The sequence below is a fragment of the Castor canadensis genome, chromosome 8 (genome assembly GCF_047511655.1).
Source record: "Castor canadensis chromosome 8, mCasCan1.hap1v2, whole genome shotgun sequence".
NCBI lineage: Eukaryota > Metazoa > Chordata > Mammalia > Rodentia > Castoridae > Castor > Castor canadensis.
In genome coordinates, this window is record NC_133393.1 from 98,380,276 (window position 1) to 98,399,903 (window position 19,628).

The 19,628-nt window shown below is 41.7% G+C and overlaps 1 protein-coding gene across 20 annotated transcripts in view; it reads right to left on the reverse strand.

Annotated features, from left to right (window-relative positions):
- R3hdm2 (R3H domain containing 2) overlaps positions 1–19,628 on the reverse strand; it is a 119,627-nt gene that overhangs the window by 6,808 nt on the left and 93,191 nt on the right. For 15 of the 20 annotated variants that reach the window (XM_074083728.1, XM_074083724.1, XM_074083726.1 and 12 more), the window contains 8 exons: positions 17,601–17,833; positions 15,430–15,596; positions 10,310–10,411; positions 8,409–8,651; positions 7,854–7,980; positions 7,449–7,609; positions 6,675–6,829; positions 4,204–4,304 (listed from right to left, as the gene is read on the reverse strand). In XM_074083728.1, the coding sequence (XP_073939829.1) occupies positions 4,204–4,304; positions 6,675–6,829; positions 7,449–7,609; positions 7,854–7,980; positions 8,409–8,651; positions 10,310–10,411; positions 15,430–15,596; positions 17,601–17,833 (1,289 nt within the window). The remainder of the gene's footprint in view (positions 1–4,203; positions 4,305–6,674; positions 6,830–7,448; positions 7,610–7,853; positions 7,981–8,408; positions 8,652–10,309; positions 10,412–15,429; positions 15,597–17,600; positions 17,834–19,628) is intronic. The other 5 variants (XM_074083731.1, XM_074083730.1, XM_074083729.1 and 2 more) reach the window with 1 other exon arrangement.

Sequence of the window (19,628 nt, forward strand, 5' to 3'; positions counted from 1 at the left end):
AGAGAAATGGAAGTTGGGGTTACTAGCTTGCAAGCCTGCTGCAATGATGCTGTTATGGCTTACTGCTTTGGGGCTGCTAATATTGTTGCCACCACATCGCTTCCTATGATGGGAATGTTGCAGCCTGGGTCATGCTGGAAGTTGAATGTGATTGCTTTTCTCAAGTAGTATCAGTCAAAAGAAAGGAAAAGAAAGGGCAGGAGGCCTGAGAGACCAGCTCAGAAGATACACCGTCTACTGGATTCTATTCCCCAACAAATTTGTACACTCCACCCTCCAGTGCTCATCCAATCAGAGGGGACAAATACTTAGTAAAATAGCTCCCATCCCCTGCCAAAGAGGACAGGATATTCATCAGCATGGCTTGTACAAGGGCCACAGGAAAACTGCACAACTGTGGAGTGTCAGGCATTTAACAACTCTCCCCTTACTATTGTTGCTCTGGGCCTTTATTTCCCCATCTTAAAAGTCCTACCGGCTCCAACATCCTTCTACCAAAAAAACTGCAATTGACCTTATTCAAACTCTTCATTGCTACCTGAGGGACCAACGCAAAAATAATCAAATCTACAACTTTTCTAGAAAGCAGCTCATAATCTGAGCCTAATGCCCTGGGCCAGAAAAGGTGTGTGTAGGTGTGTGACTGTGCAGGGGTGTACATAAGCAGGGCAGAGTCAGCTCTTACTAACACCAACTTGTAAGGAGCTATAGGGGGCTCAAGAAGAAGGAGAAAAAAGAACAAAGTACACATATTATTTTCTCTGATCCCAACAAAAACAAAGCCAAGGTTCTTAGTTGCAGCCTTTGTCCTGAGCTCCTCCCCAGCTTAGTCCTCCCCCGCTGGCCTGGAGCATTGTTCCTTCACTCAACCGAGGACACAGAGCACTACTCTGCTGATGAGCTGATTTTTATGCTTCTCTTCCTCAAGCCAAAAGCAGGTGGCATCCGTTAGCAGCTGAACTGTCTCTACTTCTTAATGGACATGGCAATAAAAAAAAGGAAAAAAGAAAAAGAAAAAAAATCCCACTGCCCAGTGACAGTACTTCCATATAATCAGGTTGGAGGAAGGAGCCTGAGTTGAGAGCTGATGGGAAGGGGGAGAAGGGGGTTGGATAAGGAAATCAATTTCAGCTTGAAAGCTCTGAAAAGGAGAAGGAACGTGTGAATGGCTTTTTAAGTGGCATCATTAAACCTGGGCAGAAAGGTCGATTGGGCAGAGCAAACTACATAAATACAAACAGATGACATTTATGTCTGGTAGAATTGTTTTTCATTTTTGTTTAGTTGTTTTTTTTTTTAAAATCACTGAGGTAGAAGACTGATAAGACTTCTTCCTTACTATCAGGAATGAAACCTATGGAAGAGAATGTCTAGAGAAATAAAATCCTAATTAAAGCCTAGGATAGAAATCAATATTTTGACCTTTTCTTTTTTTGGTTGGGAAGAGGGGTATCTTCAGGAAGTAGAAAAGAACAGTCTCATTTTTGGAAACCTTTCAGCTAAAAAATGAGCCACAAAGTATGTGAGAGGCTATTTCTGTATGTGTCTCACTCTGTCCGTGCTGCTGTGTCACTGTGAGTTGGGAGTCTGTGTATAGCGATTGCTGTTATTTCATGTCTGTATGCATCTTCCCTGGATAAGCATCCCTGTAGAAATCTCAAGGGACCTGCAAGCTATCATTTTAATGGGAAGAAAAGTATTTCTTGGAGTTATAGTTATATCTAATATTGCAGTGGTGGAATTAAGGTCCAGGCCTAGCGGTAAACTGGTCAACTACAAAAATGTATTAACAAACTAGAACAGTTGTTCCAAGAACAGCCAATCCTAATCCCTGCCTTTATTTTTGGAAAAGTGACCATGTTGCTACATGAGAAGAGGATGAGTGATTGTCCTCTGAAGGGTAACAAAGTAGCCCTTGTGGGCTATTCCTGACATCTATCTTCCCAGTAAAGGGTAAACTGGAAAGAAGGGGGAAGAGGCATTTGTTCCTGTTATATTTCCATGTGCAGGAATTAAAAACCCTTAAAAGCAATACTTAAGTGAATATGGTCTCTTAGATGACATGGGTAGAACAGAGCAAAGACACAAAGGATCAGTCAGAAGTCTGAGATCAATCAAAATAGTTGGGAAGAAAGTAGATGTAACTGAGAAAATTCCAAAGAAGCAAGGGAAACAGACGACGGAGAATGTTTCCTCATTTCTTTTGATACAGGAAGCCTAGATTGCCTCCTTCTTTCACTCCCAGCCCAGATCTCTAGAGTTGCCAGCTTCTAGAACAAAAGTTGTTTTAGTTGACTTAATCTAGTACAAGGTTGAATAGGTAATGAAAAATTCTCCTGGTTTGTTTTTGATTCAAAGATCTTGCATTTGAAGATGAACAGATATAACCAGGACCTCAATAGATATACTGACATACCACAAAGGAAAAATGCAAAAATGCACACTTATAAGTATGCCCATATGCACATGTCCACATTTTCTTAATAAACAGTATAGAAAATGCCCTGCAGTACCAAGCACCACCACAGGCCATGGTGTGTCTTGGAAATGGTTTCTATAATTTCCATACTCTGCTGGGAATTTCAAGGCCAAGTGCCCCTGGCAGACACTAGGAGAAACAGCTAGAGAGATCACTCATGTATTAAAAGGAAAGGACTGTTGAATTTAAAACCTCAGCCTGTAAGGGATCTATGCTTGGTCTGGATAAAGCCAGAAGTCACTGCACCTTAACGGTAAGGACTTATCATGTCTTGTGAGCGAGATTAATTCTAGAATTGCCAAATAGCATTTAATACAGTGAGAGTGCAAAAAATCTTAGGTGAAAAATACTCCATTTCTAAATGGGGAAAACTGGCAAAATATCTACCTCTCACCAGAAGAGGGCACTCAGACATCCCTATAACACAGTGGAATAGGTATGGTTGGAGGCTAAAACTCTCCCTCCAGAAGCCCTGTTTTCTTTAACTGCAATATACTGCTGTGTCAAGGTAAACTTAAAGGGAAACAAACAAGGGCAACTGCACTTGGGGTGCTGGGTTGGGGCAGATAGCAAGGGGCCACATGGCAAAAACCTAGTCACCTAGGATAGTTGGCCCCTTTGAAGAGTAGTTGTTTAATATGAAGTCTATTTATTTCCTACTGGAGGGAACAGGCCTTTTCATAAAGGCCTGTTGAAAAATGTGTTACTAGAATGTGGAATAGGAAATGGAAAGTCAAAAGACCCAACTTCAAGTTCTAGGATTGTGATTTTAGGTAAGTCATTTAATCTGAGTTTTAAATTTCCTCCTCACAAAGTTGTAAGAACTAAAACACACCACAATGTATGTGAACACACACTAAAAACTGTTTAACAGATCTATAATATGACTTTAAAAAAACATCTCTCAACTTTCTTCACATTCCCAAGAGAAAAGAAAAGCTGTTTAAAGGAAAAATGAGTGCAGGGAACGGAGATAAGTATTTCATAACCCAAATGCAACTGAAAAAAGACCTCTCTCTCTCAGGCATATGCCACCACATCAAGTCAAAACTTTCATCTTTCTTTGTGATTGGGGACACAACAGATCTCTGAACCCTTCCCAGCTCTAGAGTACAAGTCCTTCAGTAGTGTTTGCCCTTGCCAGTCCCCAGCCCCTCCCAAATTATTGTTTTTTCTTTTCTGTTTTTTCAGCAGTACTGGGAGTTAAATTCAGGGCCTTGTACTTGCTAGGCAGACCTCTACCACTTGAGCCACACCCCCAGCCCTTTTTGCTTTAGGTATTTTTCATATAGGGTCTTCCTTTATGCCTGGACCAGCCTGGACTGTGAGCCAGGCTGGAATGACAAATGCATGCACCATACCCAGATTTTTATTGGTTGAGATGCAGTCTCATTAACTTTTTGCTTAGGCTGGCCTTGAACTATGATCCTCCTGATCTCCACTTTCCAAGTTGAGACACCTCACTGACTCAAATTCTTTTCTTTTCTTTCTTTTTTGGTGAGACTCAGGGCTTTGTACTTACAAAGCAGGCTCTTCAAAGCAGGTGCTGTACCACTTGAGTCATACCTCCAGTCCATTTTGTTCTGCTTATTTTGGAGATAGAGGTCTCATGTCTGGGTTGGCTTTGAACCACAATCCTCCCAATTGCAGACTCCCAAGCAGGTAGGATTACAGGTGTGTACCACTGGTGCCTGGCTACTGACCCAAATTCTTTATCCTCTTACCTGAGTACTGCTGTGGCATCTGTGGTGGACTGCAGGGAGAGGGAGACTGAGGCATCTGGTACTGCTCAGAGCCAGGAGGCTGCAGAAAACCCACAGAAGGGCTAGGGAATGAGAAGAGAGGAGTGGTAAAGTGGTAGAGGGAGGAACACAGCTCCTGGCAAACAGCTGCTGCTTTCTGGGCCTCCCCCAAGGGAAGCAGAGGCAGCTCCAAACCATTCCCAGACCAATTTGCCATGCAATTTCTAAAATCACTCATCAGTTCAAAGTTAATTATATGTATTTGTACTTGATCATCTTTCAATTAGGAAGATGCTAATCAGTGCTACAGATGGAATGTTAGTGACACATGCTCTTCCTAACAGTATGGGAACACAAAATTATATACACATACATGCTCTCTCTCTCTCTCTCTCTCTCTCTCTCTTTCTCTCTCTCAAAACAACAAAAACACAGGTAAAGAGTGCTGGACACAGACATATAGTGCTAGAAAGAGATGAATAAAATCATAAGGAGACATGTGATTTAGGATTTATACACAATGCCAAACACTAAGAGTCACCTAAAGACAAATAAGAAACAACATCCACAAAATTCCAAACAACATGGAGATACACATATAAAAAGACAGAAGTAAGCAAATACATACTGGGAGACGGTCACATAGAACAGTTAGACCTATCCTAGTTCTAGTTCCAGCTCTACTTCTAACCAGGTCTGTGATTTTGGTTTCCTTAACATCCCTAGGTAGAATTTAAAAATCAAGAAAGGAGGGGTGTGGCTCAATGGCAGAGTACCTGCTTAGCAAGTGCAAGGCCCTGAGTTCAAACCCCAGTACCACCAAAAATAATAATAATAATAATAATAAAAATCAAGAGAAACTGAGTGTGTTAATAGATGCTTGTAAGCCCTAGGAGCACTCAGGAGGCTGATGCAGAAGAACTGCAAGTTCAAGGCCAGCCTAGGCTACATAGTAAGACCCTATCTCAAACATGAACAAAAAGCGGGGTGCCAGTGGCTCATGCCTATAATCCTAGGTACTTGGGAGGCTGAGATTGAGAAGACTGTGGTTCAAAGTCAGTTCAGGAAAATTTTTGTGGGATCCCATCTCCAAAATAACCAGAGCAAAATGTAAGGCTATTTGGAATCATCACAATGAATTTCCTCTGTACAACAAACATATCCTAGTAAAAATGGGGAAAAAAAAATAACCAAGGCAAAATGGACTGGAGGTGTGGCTCAAGTGGTAGAGCACCTGCTTTGCAAGTGTAAAGCCCTGAGTTCAAAACCAGTCCCACCCCTCCAAAAAAAAAAAATTAGGGCTGGGGGTGTGGCTCGAGTGTTAGAGTGCCTGCCTACCAAGCAAGAGATCAAACTCTAGTACTGCAGTAAAAATCCGAAACAATCAAAAATAAAAACAAAAACAAAGAAAATCAAGAAAGAAAAACAAAGGGAGTTGATTAGATTGTTTCTAAGGTGCCTTCTACTGCTATGATTCTTTTAGCTGTGACCTATTCTCAGAGATATTTATTTTTATATATAGATACCTATATCTATAGATGATAGACAGTGATAGATAGATAGATATAGATATAGATAGATACAAACAAAAATATACACACCACTGGAGTTTTATCCATAGACACAAAGGTACACAGGAAAATTTACATAAGTATACTTCAAAATTATTTCTCTTAATGATGAGCAGTCTTTATTCCATAGTTTTGAGCCCCACTAACATGAAAAACAAAAACCAGGGAACATTATAAAGCTCTGTCTCTGAAGCAGATTTTTTTTTTTCTGCTGCTGAGCTCTATGCAAATGTCAAACCAATGAGGAAAAATAAACTCTTTTTTTTTTTTTTTGGTAGAATTGGGGTATGAACTCAGGGCTTCAGACTTGCAAAGCAGATGCTCAAGCACTTAAGCCACACCTCCAGTCCATTTTTCTCTGGTTATTTTTGGAGATGAGGGTCTCTAGAACTGTTTGTTGAGCTGGCCTTGAATCACTATCCCTCTAATCTCAGTCTAATTACAGGCATGAGCCACCAGTGCCCAGCTTTTTTAATTTTTATTTATTCACTTTTGGCGGTACTGGGGTTTGAACTCAGGGCCTCATGCTTGCCAGGTAGGAGCTCTGCCACTTGAGCCACTCTACTTGCTTTCTTTTCTTTTTTTAAAGGACTGGAAAAGTGACAAGTGGTAGAATGCTTGTGTACCAAGGCCCTGAGTTCAAACCCCAATACCACCAAAAAAAAAAAAAAAAAAAAAGACAGGGTCTCACTATGCAGCTCAGACTGGTCTCCTGCCTTTGCTTCCCAAGTGCTGGGATACAGGTGTGTGCTACCATGCACAGCTACTACTGGGATATTTATCCCTGTGTTTCTAAGGCCAGTAGAAGCAAAAGTATGGTGCAACAAGTTCAGTTGCTGAAGGCCTATAGGAGAAGTGCCCCGGCTCTCTGGTAGTCCTCACCTCGTACCATTCTGCTGAGCTGGTGGGATCATGCTGTAGTATACTGGAACACCCCCAGCTGGGAGTCCTCCTTGCACAGACTGGCTTGCAGGGACCAGCATAGATTGCTGGAAAGGCGGCTGGACCACATTTTGTGAGTCACTGCCCACTGGGACCTGGGTGAAAAAGAGAACGACTATTCATACTCTCACTGAGCTTATCTAAAGAACAGACTAGTCATCACTAGACCACAACATTACAATTTCCTTCCCTATGTTACAGCTTTCTTCTGTTCTCCTCATCTCCCCCCAAAAAATGTTCAGAGAGCCATCTCCATTTCCCCTTTCTCTAAATAACACCCTTGGGGAGTCTTTGCTCCCATTTTCTGTGTGGGGAACAGGAAATGTTTCTCTCTTTTTCTCCTCCCACCTCCATACTTTATCCTGTTATACTAAAATAAATCTTTGCTAAATCTTAATAAATAAATAAATAAAACCCTTGGGCATCATCATCCTTGGACACCAAGAAAGAAACCTGATTTCCTTTAGATCCTACTTTCTTATACATACTCTTGTTTGCATGGCTATATAAAGACCAAAGAATTTAAAGATTCTTCTCAGACTTTCTGAACTTTTTCAGAGGGAGAAAAACAAAAAACAAAAAAAACCCCTGAAAGTTCTAGGGGGAAAGTAGATGGTATTTTAGTACTACAGTTTTTGGTCTGGATGACCCTGGGAGGCTGCTTTTCCTTGTCCCAAACAATGAGTAATCTTTCACAATATAGAATGCACCCACTTGGTAAGAAGGCAGTGGAGTGTACTGAACCACCAGGCCTTGCATCTGGCCCCCTATGCTGCTCCTCTGGTTGCTGAGCAGGCCCTGGTTCTGGGGCTGCTGGACCCCAATCATGCCTGGGTAAGCCGCCTGCTGCTGGTTAGGCATCATGGGCTGTAAACCTAGAGATGGGAAAGGCAGAGAAGACATGAGTATGAATGTTTAGGACGCCACCCTCTAGCAGTAGTTCCCCTTCCCCACTCATTTTAACTTTTCTTTTTCTGGGGATTCTGGGCTCCTCCTCAGAACCCTTGTCATTCCTGCCTTTATTTATATATTTACTTTAAATAGGGAAGGTAATTTTTCTCTTTTCCAGTCTCTCCCTATGTACATCAGTGTACATCTTACATCAGTGGCCCCTCTTACCAGGTTGCTGGGATGGCTGAGGCAGCTGTTGACCACGTTGGGGGCTGTAGGCCACCGGGTGAGAGAGAGGTCGATATTGCTGGTTGGAATTAGGATACTGTCCAGGGGGATAGTAAGAAACCTGGATCTATGGTGAGAGGAAACAAGTGTGAGAGGTCCCTCTTGTGTGTGGTTTATTGTTTATTTGCTTTTTGCACTGGGGTTTTGAACTCAGGGCCTCATGCTTGCTAAACAGGTACTCTAACCACTGATCCACTCCCCAACCCAAGAAGTCCCTCTTAATTTAGCCCCAACAAATTACTAAGTGCTTTAGGGCCGATGGCCAGAAATCTATAAATGAAGATATTTTGGCCCTGCAAGTACAAAATTATGGGTTTGAAATAAAATGGGACTTGTGCTTTACAGAAAAAAAGACCTTCAGGCTAGAGTGACAACTTTCAAGCATATGACAGGGATGGTATCCCCTCTGGTCTGTCTAAACTAGAGGAAGAGCAAAGGATGATAACACTGGACAAATTGAATTAGTGACTGAAGGAGGGGGCAGAGGCTGCTTACCTGTTGAGGGGGCTGCATGTAGCCCTGGGGTGGCAGGACTTGCTGAGTAGGAGGTACATGGCTAGAGGTGGAATAGTTGGAAGTAGGGAGGGGCTGTCCCGTGGAAGCCATGATGAAACTAGTCTGCTGAGGGTGTTGGGAGATAAGTGCGGGCTGGAATAGAGCTGAGGATGGGTCAGCTGCTTCAGTAGAACCTTGGCGGCTAAGGCTCATTTGTCCAAAGGGGTTGCTGAGGTCATCTGCCTGTTGGGGGGGTGGGGAACACTCAAGAACCAAGACTGTATCAAGTCTCATGCCGGTGACTTCAACACAGAAAGACAGACATACAGAGATAACAATGCTTTCCCTTATACCATTTTGGGTCAGTCCTGCCTCTTTTTCCAGAGGTGTAGGCCTAAGGCTCCTGTCATGTGATATTTTAAATTATTATGAATTGAATAGCTGTTTTAAGCCTAACTCCAGAGCCAGTCTTTCTGTCATATATATACCCTCAATATGACTATTATTAATATTAGTCCTGGGGAGATGGGAACAAATGGCACAATTTCTATCTATAGAAAAAGGCGGGATAAACCAGTGCATTAAAAAAAAAGATCAGAAGTCTTTCCAATTCCTGCTTTCCTCATGTTCCTAGCCATAAAAAGAACTCCTACATTGCTGTTAATCTTGTTTTTATAATAAAGGACCTAGGTAACACCTTGATGGATTTTGGATAGCTAGGTATATGTGCCTCTACAGCTCTGCCTCCACAGCAAAGGACTGGTGAGATCCATTCCTGCTGCTTATCTCCTTACTCCCTCTCGAGGTCATTTCCACCTTTGTTCTTTGACACTAGCCTAGAATTCTCCTGCCCTTCAGAAACCACTTCTAATTCTCACCTCCGAAAGGAGGCCAAGGTGAGTGGCTGAGATGGATAAGGAAACTGACTGGCTGGGCTGTAATTACCTTTTCTCTCAGCCTTCTTCCCTAAGAAGGGTGATGGTGTTCCATCTCTCACTTGTATGGTGATAGGTTAGTTTCTTTCCTCTTCTCTTCTCTTCTACTCTCTGGACAACACACACACACACACACACACACACACACACACACACACACAGAACAGAAGTCCTTCTTTTGGTTTCTAGTAGAAACCATAAGACAATGGTGTTTTGCAGTTTCTCTCAATTTCAGGGATCTGTTTTGCTACCTTATTGGTCTGGAATAGATGACAAAGGGCCTGGATTACAAATTATGAAATCCATATTCCAGGACATTTCAGAATAGAGAAAAGAGTTAGGAGGAAAGAGGGAATTCTAGTGAAAAAGCAGAGAAGTGTGATTAATATAAAGTTTAAAATTGAGAGCTCCTATAACCATGATGGAAATTATCAACTATGAGGCAATCATATCTTCAAAGGATTTATAGTCAGGGTAGAAACAATTTAAACATTACGTATTATATAGTGGAAGAGGATATATAATGACATAGTAAGATAGGTAAGATGAGAAAGATTTCAAGCTTTTGCCACTGATATCAGAAGTTTGAAAATAAATGAAATTGTAGAGAACCATTTTGTACAGAAGAAATTGGGCTTCTCAGACATGTCCAGGGAGCAAATAAGATGAAAGACATATATGTTAGAGAGTTGAGGGACCTAGGATAGACAGACCAATATCCAATTTTATTCCCTCTCCTGAAACTGAGGGGAACTTAGCATCCCTTATATTTAGATGCCTTTTGGTGTGCTGTGATGAGGCCATTGGTGTGGGCTGTAATTCAGGCTGTGCTGACCTCTCAAGGACGGCTTTCAACATGCCCTCCAAAAGCACAACATGCTGCAGGGCTACCACGAACTGACCCAGACATACCCACAGATACTGGCCACACATGGACAAGACAAAAAGAAGGAATGCAGTTTATACCATGTTGTACTGCTGGGGCGGAGAGACTGGCAGAAGGACTTGGGGACAGGAGCTTGGAGAGAACTGAACAGGCTGCGGAGAGGGCTGCAGGGCTGGGACTTGCTGTGGACCAGCAGAGAAGCATGTGGAAAAGGGAAGAGAAAAGGAAGGTATAGGGAGAGGCCGGTGGGCAGAAATGGGGAGGGAAAGGGAAGGAACAACAAGGTTAATTGTAAAAGAAATTTCACATGACTCCTAAGGCTGCTGAGCTGGCTTAGGACTACCAAGCCTGGGATGGCTTGTGACTTTCACATCTCTCTGACAAACAATCTCTCCAATCAGGAGAGACCCACTGTACTCCCTGCCCCATTAGCGCTTAGAACTCTGAAGCTGTCATAAATAATCTGAGAACTTTCTGGTGTAGGGTCTGCTGCCTGATTCCAAGCAAAGCTTTCCCAATGCACTTTTTTTTCCCCCTAACTACATGATTCCTGAAGAGCTTGGTCATAACATTCCTGAATGCCCACTTGGAAGGGATTCCTGTCTGCACTGCTGCACTGCTTCTGTAGGAAGGGTCATCCAAGGCCAGTTCTCCTGGAGGAAGTGCTCATCCACAGTGATCATCTCCCTCCTGAGGGCAGAAAAGGAATAAACACCCAGTAGACGCCTGCTTCCAGCTACTTCCTCTTGATCCATGATTTTTTGTGCTCCTTTAGCTGTGAGGGCAGTATGAAAAATGCCCCCATAAGTAAACGGGGGGGGAAATTAGGGATAAAATATAAATTGGCTTTAGTCCCTTTACTAGCCTTAAGCAGGAGGATTTGTTTATTAGGAACATGCAGTGTTCTAAACCAACTAATGGATAGTTATTTCTTTTCTCTTTTCTTCCCCTCAAGTCATTTCAATTGCTTCATCAGTTCTTTAGAAACAGCTCCTGGTAGAAAGAGGGATGGAAGAAGGAGAGAGCTGAGGAAGAGAAGGGAAATAACATTTATATACATTGTCTCATGACAGCCTCACAGTACTCTCATAAGATATGATAACTTGTAATTGAAATTAAGAAAATAAAGCTCAGAGAAATGAAATTGGTCACCTGGGATCACACAGTTAATATGACAGAGCTGGGATTGAACCCTTGCTCTGCAGGACATGTATTCTTTCAGGTCCATTCTACAAGTAGGGAAGAGGAGAAGGAAGAAGCCAAACAGAGTTACTCAGGCATTCCACAGGTACCTCCCACTGTATTTAAAGTATTAGTAAGTGTAGGGGCTGTGGTATCAAAATCTTCACCTGCCACAGATCTTTGGGAGATTTTTTTTTTACAGAGGGTACTAATGGTGCATGAGGTAAAGATTCTAAGAATTAGAAGACCCTCCAAAAGGAAGAATGCTCTGGAAGCCTCAGTAGAGAATCTGATACCTAGGTTTTAAAAGCATTTAGGTTAAGAAAAAATTACGTAGAATTCCCTAAGTGACCCAGGAGGGATATTGTTACAGCCTGGAAAATCAACTCAGAACTATAGGCACACCCATTTTCTATAAGCCAACAGCATTCCAAATGCTGAACAAGTTGCCCAGCGTTGGCTAGGCATACTGTTGGCTCTTCTACACATTTTCTATTATCCTAATCCTTTTCTTGCTTCTTGGGAGAGGGCTTAACTTGGTTCAGTCCTGATTATAATCTGGGGAGAATGAATTATAAAGTGGTATGGCAACGATGTTTTCTTCATGTTTATGAGTTTTAAATAAAGAGCGGCAAGAAAAGAGATGATGAAGCTCTCCTAACTTCCCTTAACTGAGGAAGATCAGTAGTAATGGTAGGGGCCTCACTGCTATTTTTTGGTTATTCTACCCTCGGCTACAGTTCTCTTCTTAGACAGTCTCAAACTCCAGAGCTAGGGAACCTCTGAAAAACCATGAGGACGTGGCTGCCACCTACTGGTGAATTCTGAGACAGATCAAAGGCTCTTAAGATGCCTGAGGATATCAGAAGAGAAGTTAAAAATATGTTTGTGAGAGATCTAGTCCAGTTTAAATCAACTGGGCAAAGGGTAGTCATGGGACCTTTATCCTCAGCCTCACTCTTAGGTTTTACATACTTCATATGAGATGAACCACAGAATAGAGTAGGCCTGTCAAGGGTAAGAGTGTATGTTTTGCCAGCACTGTTCTTAGGCCTGGGACAAATGCCTCCTTCTACAGAGCTAAAGGTAACTACACTTTCTCAAAGTTTTTCATCTAAAGGAAAACTTTTTGTGTAAGCACAATGGTATGTGTAGTTACTTCCTGCATCCCTACAATGTTAGATACCATTTGAAAAACTGAACAATAATTATTCTTGGGTTCAGCAACTTCAGTTTGGAAAGCACCTAGTGCTGACAGCCCAATCAAGAAAGAACAAAAAAAAGAAAGAAAGAAAAGGAACATGCACAAGACAAGGCTCTGGGTTCAAACCCAAGCACCATAGAGGGATAAAAACAACAAAAAAGTAGTATGAAGAGGAGAAAAGGGATAAAGAGAGAATGAGAAAAAAAGTGGAAAGGAAGAAAAAAAGAGTATCATATACATTGGGGTGGTACTAGTGATGTAATTTTAGCAGCTACCTAAATGTTTCCAGGACACTGAAAGTTACCCAGGATAAATTTTGTTTTTGAGCTCAGAGCTTTGCATTTGCAAAGCAGGTACTTAACCACTTGAGTCACAACTCCAGTTCATTTTGTTCTGCTTATTTTGAAGATAAAGTCTCACAAAGTATTTGCTCAGGCTGGCCTTGAACCACAATCCTCCCACTCTCAGCCTCCTAAATTGCTAGGATTACAGGTGTGAGCCACTGACACCTACCTACCCAGGATAAGATTCTTTAGTTTGGAGTTGTGTTCATAATAAATTTCAACAGTAAATTTCTTTTTCTTTTTCTTTTTTTTTTTTTTAACTTTTCTTTCTTTTTTGGGGGTGGGGGTAACTGGGGATTGAACTCAGGGCCTTGTGCTTGCTAGTCAAACACTTTACTACTTGAGTCACAACCCCAGTCCTTTTGCTTTTAGTTTGTTTTTTCAGATAGGGTCTTTTGCTTTTGGCAGGGCTGGCCTTGGATCATGATCCTTCTGTCTTCTTTCAAGTAGCTGAGATTATAGAGCTGCATCATCATGCCCAGCTTGTTTTTGAGATAGGGTTTCATTAACTTTTTCCCTGGGCTGGTCTTGAACCATAATTCTTTCTCTGCCTCAGGAGTAGCTGATCTTACAAATGGGCATCACCACTCCCAGTCTCAAGAATAAGTTTCTAAGGGAATAGAGAGAGAGCTTTGCACCAAACAACAATGATCCCCTATTCCCAATCTACAGCATTTAACCTAGTACCACACTCCCTGCAGAATATGAGTTGGTATTAGCAACTCACCTACTGATTTTCAGGATCCAGAAGCAGGAGCAGAACCTGAGAAGTCTGGGATTTAAATCCACCACTTGGACATTCAGTTTATAATTTTAGTTCCAAATGACTACTCTCTTATCTCTTTATTCCTCTCCCACTTTTTTTATTCCTCTCTTTCTAGGTATGGATTGCAGATGGAAGACAGAAACAGGCGGAAGAGTAGGAGGGAGAAAGGGGACAAGACTATATTAAAATACAAACATTTCAGATAAAAAAAACAAGATTAGGATGTGGGAAAAATGAAACCTACATATACAAAAGCACAGTAGGAGAAAGAAAGGGAAGCACAGAGTTTACCCACTAGAGGTTTGTGTTAAGATACAAGCAGAGAAAAAGCATATATATGCTACGCTTTGGTAGGGAGCAAGAGAAGCTGATCTAAACAACAGTTGATGGTGGTGGAACAAGGAAGTCAGGAATGTAGAGAAACTGCTTTAGGTACTAAGATAAACGACTAAAATAATCTGCATGTGGGCTACATTCAGATTCAAAGTAGAGGGCTGGTGGAGTGGCTCAAGCGGTAAGAGCACCTGCCTAGCAAGTGTGAGGCCCTGAGTTCAAACCCCAGTGCCACCAAAAAAAAAAAAAAAAAAGAAAAGAAAACAGATTCAAAGTAGAATCTCCTAGATCTTCACTGTGTTTTCTTTTAGTTTCATTTCACAGTATTTGATATTGAGCAGTTCTAGGCCATCCTGGAATCTTTACACTTGAGTTTACAGTTTCTGGGGTATTAGTGCTTAGAACCTGGCTTCTTGTATATACAGAAACAATATGTCTAAGGCCATGCTAGACTAACTGAGAAGGGGAATGTGGGAGAATGGCAGGTGAAAAAGAGAACCTAAACTGTAGCAGAAAAGAGTACAGAAATATAGGCTTCTGACTACCAGAGAATATGTCAGGATAAAACTTGGGGCTCTGCTCACAAAGAGATCTGTTCATGGAAGAAGAGAATAAGTGAATATCTTAGAACAGCTCTGCTTGGAGTATTACAATGGCTTTGAAACCTAGAACACTGAGAATCCAAAGACTTGACTTTTAGGCTGATGACTTGCATGGTCTACATAGAAGCAAAACAAACATTCCTTAAACCCTAATTTGTGACAACATCTAGCAGTCCAGCAACAGAACAATATATCCCTTTATGGCATATAAAACAGGGTCTCTATGTTATTTATTTATTTAAAGACAGGATTTCATTATGTAGCCAGGTAGGCTTCAAACTCTTGATCCGCCTGCCTCATCCTCTTGAATGCTGGGATTACAGGATTGCACCACCATGTCTAGCTGGCCTTTATGTCTTGTGACAGTACATACTGTAGGATCTTCAGTGTTATTTCTTCTCCAAACCCCAACAAATAAATATGTGTTTATGGGTCAACATATTCAGTCAGACTATGGTGAGACCTAAGCTCTTTTCACGTTCTGATTGTAAATATAGTGAGCAAAATCACCTTGCTAATACAGTATGGGGTGAAAGATCCCACTGACAATTCTCAGGTCAATTGGAATATGGGCTAACTCTACTAAGAGTACAATGGCCAAACATTTGCCCTTATTCCTCTCTCCCCACAATTAACAAATGAGATATGGAGGTGGTTTATTTCCAAGAACTGATCCTTTCTGCCACCCACAGCACAATAGACATGACTATATTTCCAGAACTTTCTTAAATCAGAGCAGAGGGGACTCTGACACTGAGTAGTGACTCACCTGTGAGATCATGTGATTATTCAAGGGTGGCTGTTGTTGAGGAGTGGGTGGGAGAGCAGGAAGTTGCTGCTGCTGCTGTTGCTGCTGGGCAGTACAAGGGAGAACGCCCCGGACAGACTGGGGTGAGGTGACCTGGTTGCATACTTCTGGGGCACCTAGTGCCATACCTAAGGCAAAGAGGAGACCCAGGCAGAGTTGAGACAACAAGCCATGACTATACTACCCCTGCAGGGCCAAGCTCTACTTTTTCATTACCCTTTCTCTTTACTCCCCTCTGAGCATTCCCGCAACTGTTTTTTGCTATGTTGATGGGAGCCTGCCTTTTAGCAGGTTTCTGTTCCCTAGGAACAGGAACTACCTTGACTGTCAATGTTTGGTTTTGGAATTAAACAAAATGTAAGGCTGTTGAGGCATCTCCTCTGAAGTTCCTAACATGTATCCATTATGATGGGACAGCTGAAAATATGAATACGTACTTCCCGGGAAAGTACAGATTCCTATCTCTCTTTGCTTTCTTCTTAACTTGCAATATCTTTTATAAAAACTGCTGAGAAGGCAACTTGTTTTTTTAAGCACAATCTTTACCCACTATTTTTCCCATTTTCAGGTTCTTCAAGGCATGCACACACTCACACAACACACTTTTTTTAAAATAAAGAAAAATAGTTTATTTTGGCTTACCATACAACATGCTTTTACTGAATATCTACTATGTGCCAGGCATTGTGCAATGAATTAACCACACAAAGGGGGAGGGAACACAGTCCTTATCCTTGAGAGACAAAGGATCTTCTGAGGGGCCATTCCTACAACTATTATAATCTGGTAAGGATAAGGGATGAATTAGTGATATCACCAAAGTTGTATGACAGCAAAAATGAAGCAGCACTAACTCTTGGGAAGGTCAGGGAAGAATTTAAAGAGTAAGTGGCAGAAGAGATGGGTTTTATGGATGAACAGAAGCTTGTTAGACCAAGGGAGACAAAATGAATGCCATATTCAAGAAACAGTTGGAAGGCTGGAGAAGGATGGTTATCTGGAAATGAGATTGCAATGGCCAACTAGTTGGAAATTATGCTGCATTAAGTAGACTTTATTCTGCAGGTGATGCAGAAATGTGAACATTTTTAAGAGGGGAATGAAGTGATTAGATCTAGTTTCAGATTGGTAAAACTGGCTCTCAAAAGGACTGAGGACAGAGTAGGAAGATCAGTTTGGGAGCCAGTATAATAATTAAATAAAAGAAAATAAAGGTCTGATTTAAGGCAGAGGTAGTGGGATTAGAAAGGGGTATAACAGAGCAGTGCAGTAGAGACCTAGCTAAAAACAAAAATCTTCACTACTACCGATGCCTATTGAGGACAAGACCTATAAAACTTCCAGGATAAAATTAAAGCAATTCTTCAAAGGGACAAGGATGCTGAAATAGAGATCCACTGTGTACAGAGAGCTAAATATCCCTGTTAAGAGTGTAGCAGGAATAGAGGGAGAGCAGGAGAAATGAAAGATGATAACAGGCTTTTATGTGGAACACATGAGTGTCTTCTCCTTCCCAGTGACTGAGCTCCAGAGAAGTAGCCATAGCAGCATTCCTCTAAGTTCTGGGCTATAGGCTACTATCAAATAATTATAAATAGCTACACACTAAGGGCTTTCTCTGCTTTATAAACTCTTTATAATCTCAGGAGACACAGAATGAAAGCAGCTATGATTTACATCTTAGTATGTAACCTGAACCTGGGCTGATAGGGATATCCGCACCTTAGTCAGAAATCAGACAAATAAGGGAAATGGATCCAAGAAATCAGATTTCCCAACTTCTGCCTGTTTTAGGTTTCCAGGAAACTACACTGGGACAAGTGCTTTATTGAAAGTTAAGTATCATTTAGGCCAAAGAGGATTAAAGTGTGTTATAACACACACACACATGAGGATAACATAACAAAATTTACCAAACACTTTTTGAAAAAGGGAGGAGGGAGAGAGGTTAAGGGAATATAATTGAGGAGATAAACTTGTTCAAAGTACACTGTACACATCTATGAAATTATCACATCTATGAAACCCCCAAGTACTACCAATGTGTGCTAATTTTAAAAATAAAGTACCAGTGATGTACTAAAAGACTAGCAAGAAGGAAAGAGTGTGACATGGGAGGAAAACTGTAGTACCTGGCCTGGAGATTCTTCCTGAACTGCCACCTTTACTGCTGCCAATGCTGTCACCTCGGGTGAGTATAGAGATTCCGCTGAAGCTGCTGGCTTTGGTGACAGGGGGTCGCATGCTTCGGACAGAGCCATCCGAGTCTGTGCTGCTCCAAGGCCGTGGCTCCAGGGATTTGAGTTCGCTGTCTGTGCTACTCTGGCGGCTGCTTGAGGTGCGGCTCAGCCCTTCGCGGTTCCCCCTGCAGAGACCACAGTGGTCAGAGCACCCCCCACCCCCCAACTTTAGCAGAAGGGCCAGGAAGGAGTTCATTTCTATTTTCTCAATAACAAAGAAGGAGTGAGGATTGGTGAGGGGGGTGTGCGCTGACTTCTTGTTAGTTGGCTGGCCAACTAAGACTTGATGGGAGCAGACAGAACAAGATCCACTACAAAGAGCACAAAGGCAAATCTGAAAGACAGCCCACTGGCAGTTAATTCAATACACTGGACCAGAGGTGGATACGAAGCCATATATATGATGCTGAGATTGGCTGTGGTCTCTTCCCCAGCCCCTGCAGGGATCCCACACATGCAGGAAATGGTGGGAAAGAAAGAGGTAGTAGCTACTTCTGGAAGTTCTTTAAAAAAAAAAAAAAAGACTCCTAGAAGTTACTATTGATAGAAGGCAGGAGTAGCCAGTGATATTGATAAATCCTGCAATAGATCTTCCACATAATATGCACCTAAGCTAGCAGAGGTATTGTTTATGACACCTCTTTTCCAGGGGTTGGAAGAAGAGTACAATGGACAGTCTGATAGTCTGGAACTGACTCATCCTGTTTTATTAAAGTTGTATGTTGGTGCCTGCGAACAATAGGTTTCAAGAGTCTCTGAGGGCGCAGGTCCTCAGCAAGATCAAGCAAATATGCCTAGGGACTCAGAGTAGCAAGGAGTAAGGGGCTTGACTATATCTAGTTTCCTCCATATTCATAAACTCAATGCCCTGGGCAAAGTACGAAACTATTGTAGTAAAGGGGTTTTTCTGCTCTTATTTTGCTCTTCAATGTTAGGATTATCCTGATATTACAGACAATGTCTGTGATTCTAAATACCAGTATGCTTCAAATAGCCAAAGTTGGCCTGAAAACTTGCCTTATTGCGTTCTTTCTACTTTTTAATTAATAAGCAATTAAGAATCATCAATTTTCCTTCATACACCCCCAACAACTACTGACATAAGGAAACTAAATGGCAACAATTACAAGGATTTTGGTATGTATACTACAGAACAGGCTGTTTGGGGGGGTCCCTTCTTTTCACCACCATCCCACCAAAAACAAATAGAAAACCCATTCCAATCACCTTAGCTCCAAAGGTACTATGAGTGGTTCAGAGTTATTCTAATAAAGAAAACTATTTTTTCTTAAGGGGTAAGTATTAAAGAAAACAATTATTCTTTACTAGAATACCTACTCCGAAGGCACTGTAGGGAAAATGGGCAAAATACATGCTAGGGTCACTTTTTTAGTTTTTATTAGCCAAACCAACCATGGGGAGTTAAAAACATGCAGGCACTGCTGGTTAGGAACATGCCAATTCTTCTCTGCCACCCTAAAGTATATATAATCTCAGTGCTTCTCTTTGTTTGGTTAGAATAGGGGATTGCAGAATATTCCTAATATTCCTATTTCCCAAAAACCTTAACACTTTCCCTTTGGCTGCTGAGAGCAGAAAGGGGCTGGCACAGTGGCTTAAGTGGCTCGTCTGCCTAGCAAGTGCAAAGCCCACAGTTCAACTCCCAGTGCTCCCAAAAGCAGAAAGGGAAACAAGAAAGAGGCATTAATCAGGGATTCTCCAAGAACAGAATCATGCCTAAAGTAAGAGGCAATAGCTCTGTCTCAATGGACAAAGGCCAGGATACTGGAAGGACTCAATAACAATTCATGTGTTTGTGGGGTAAGGAGATACAATGATATCAATGGATGAGGCTGATCATTAGACATTAGAATTGAATTTTGCAGGACAAAATAATGGCCTTTTCCACCTCAAACACTT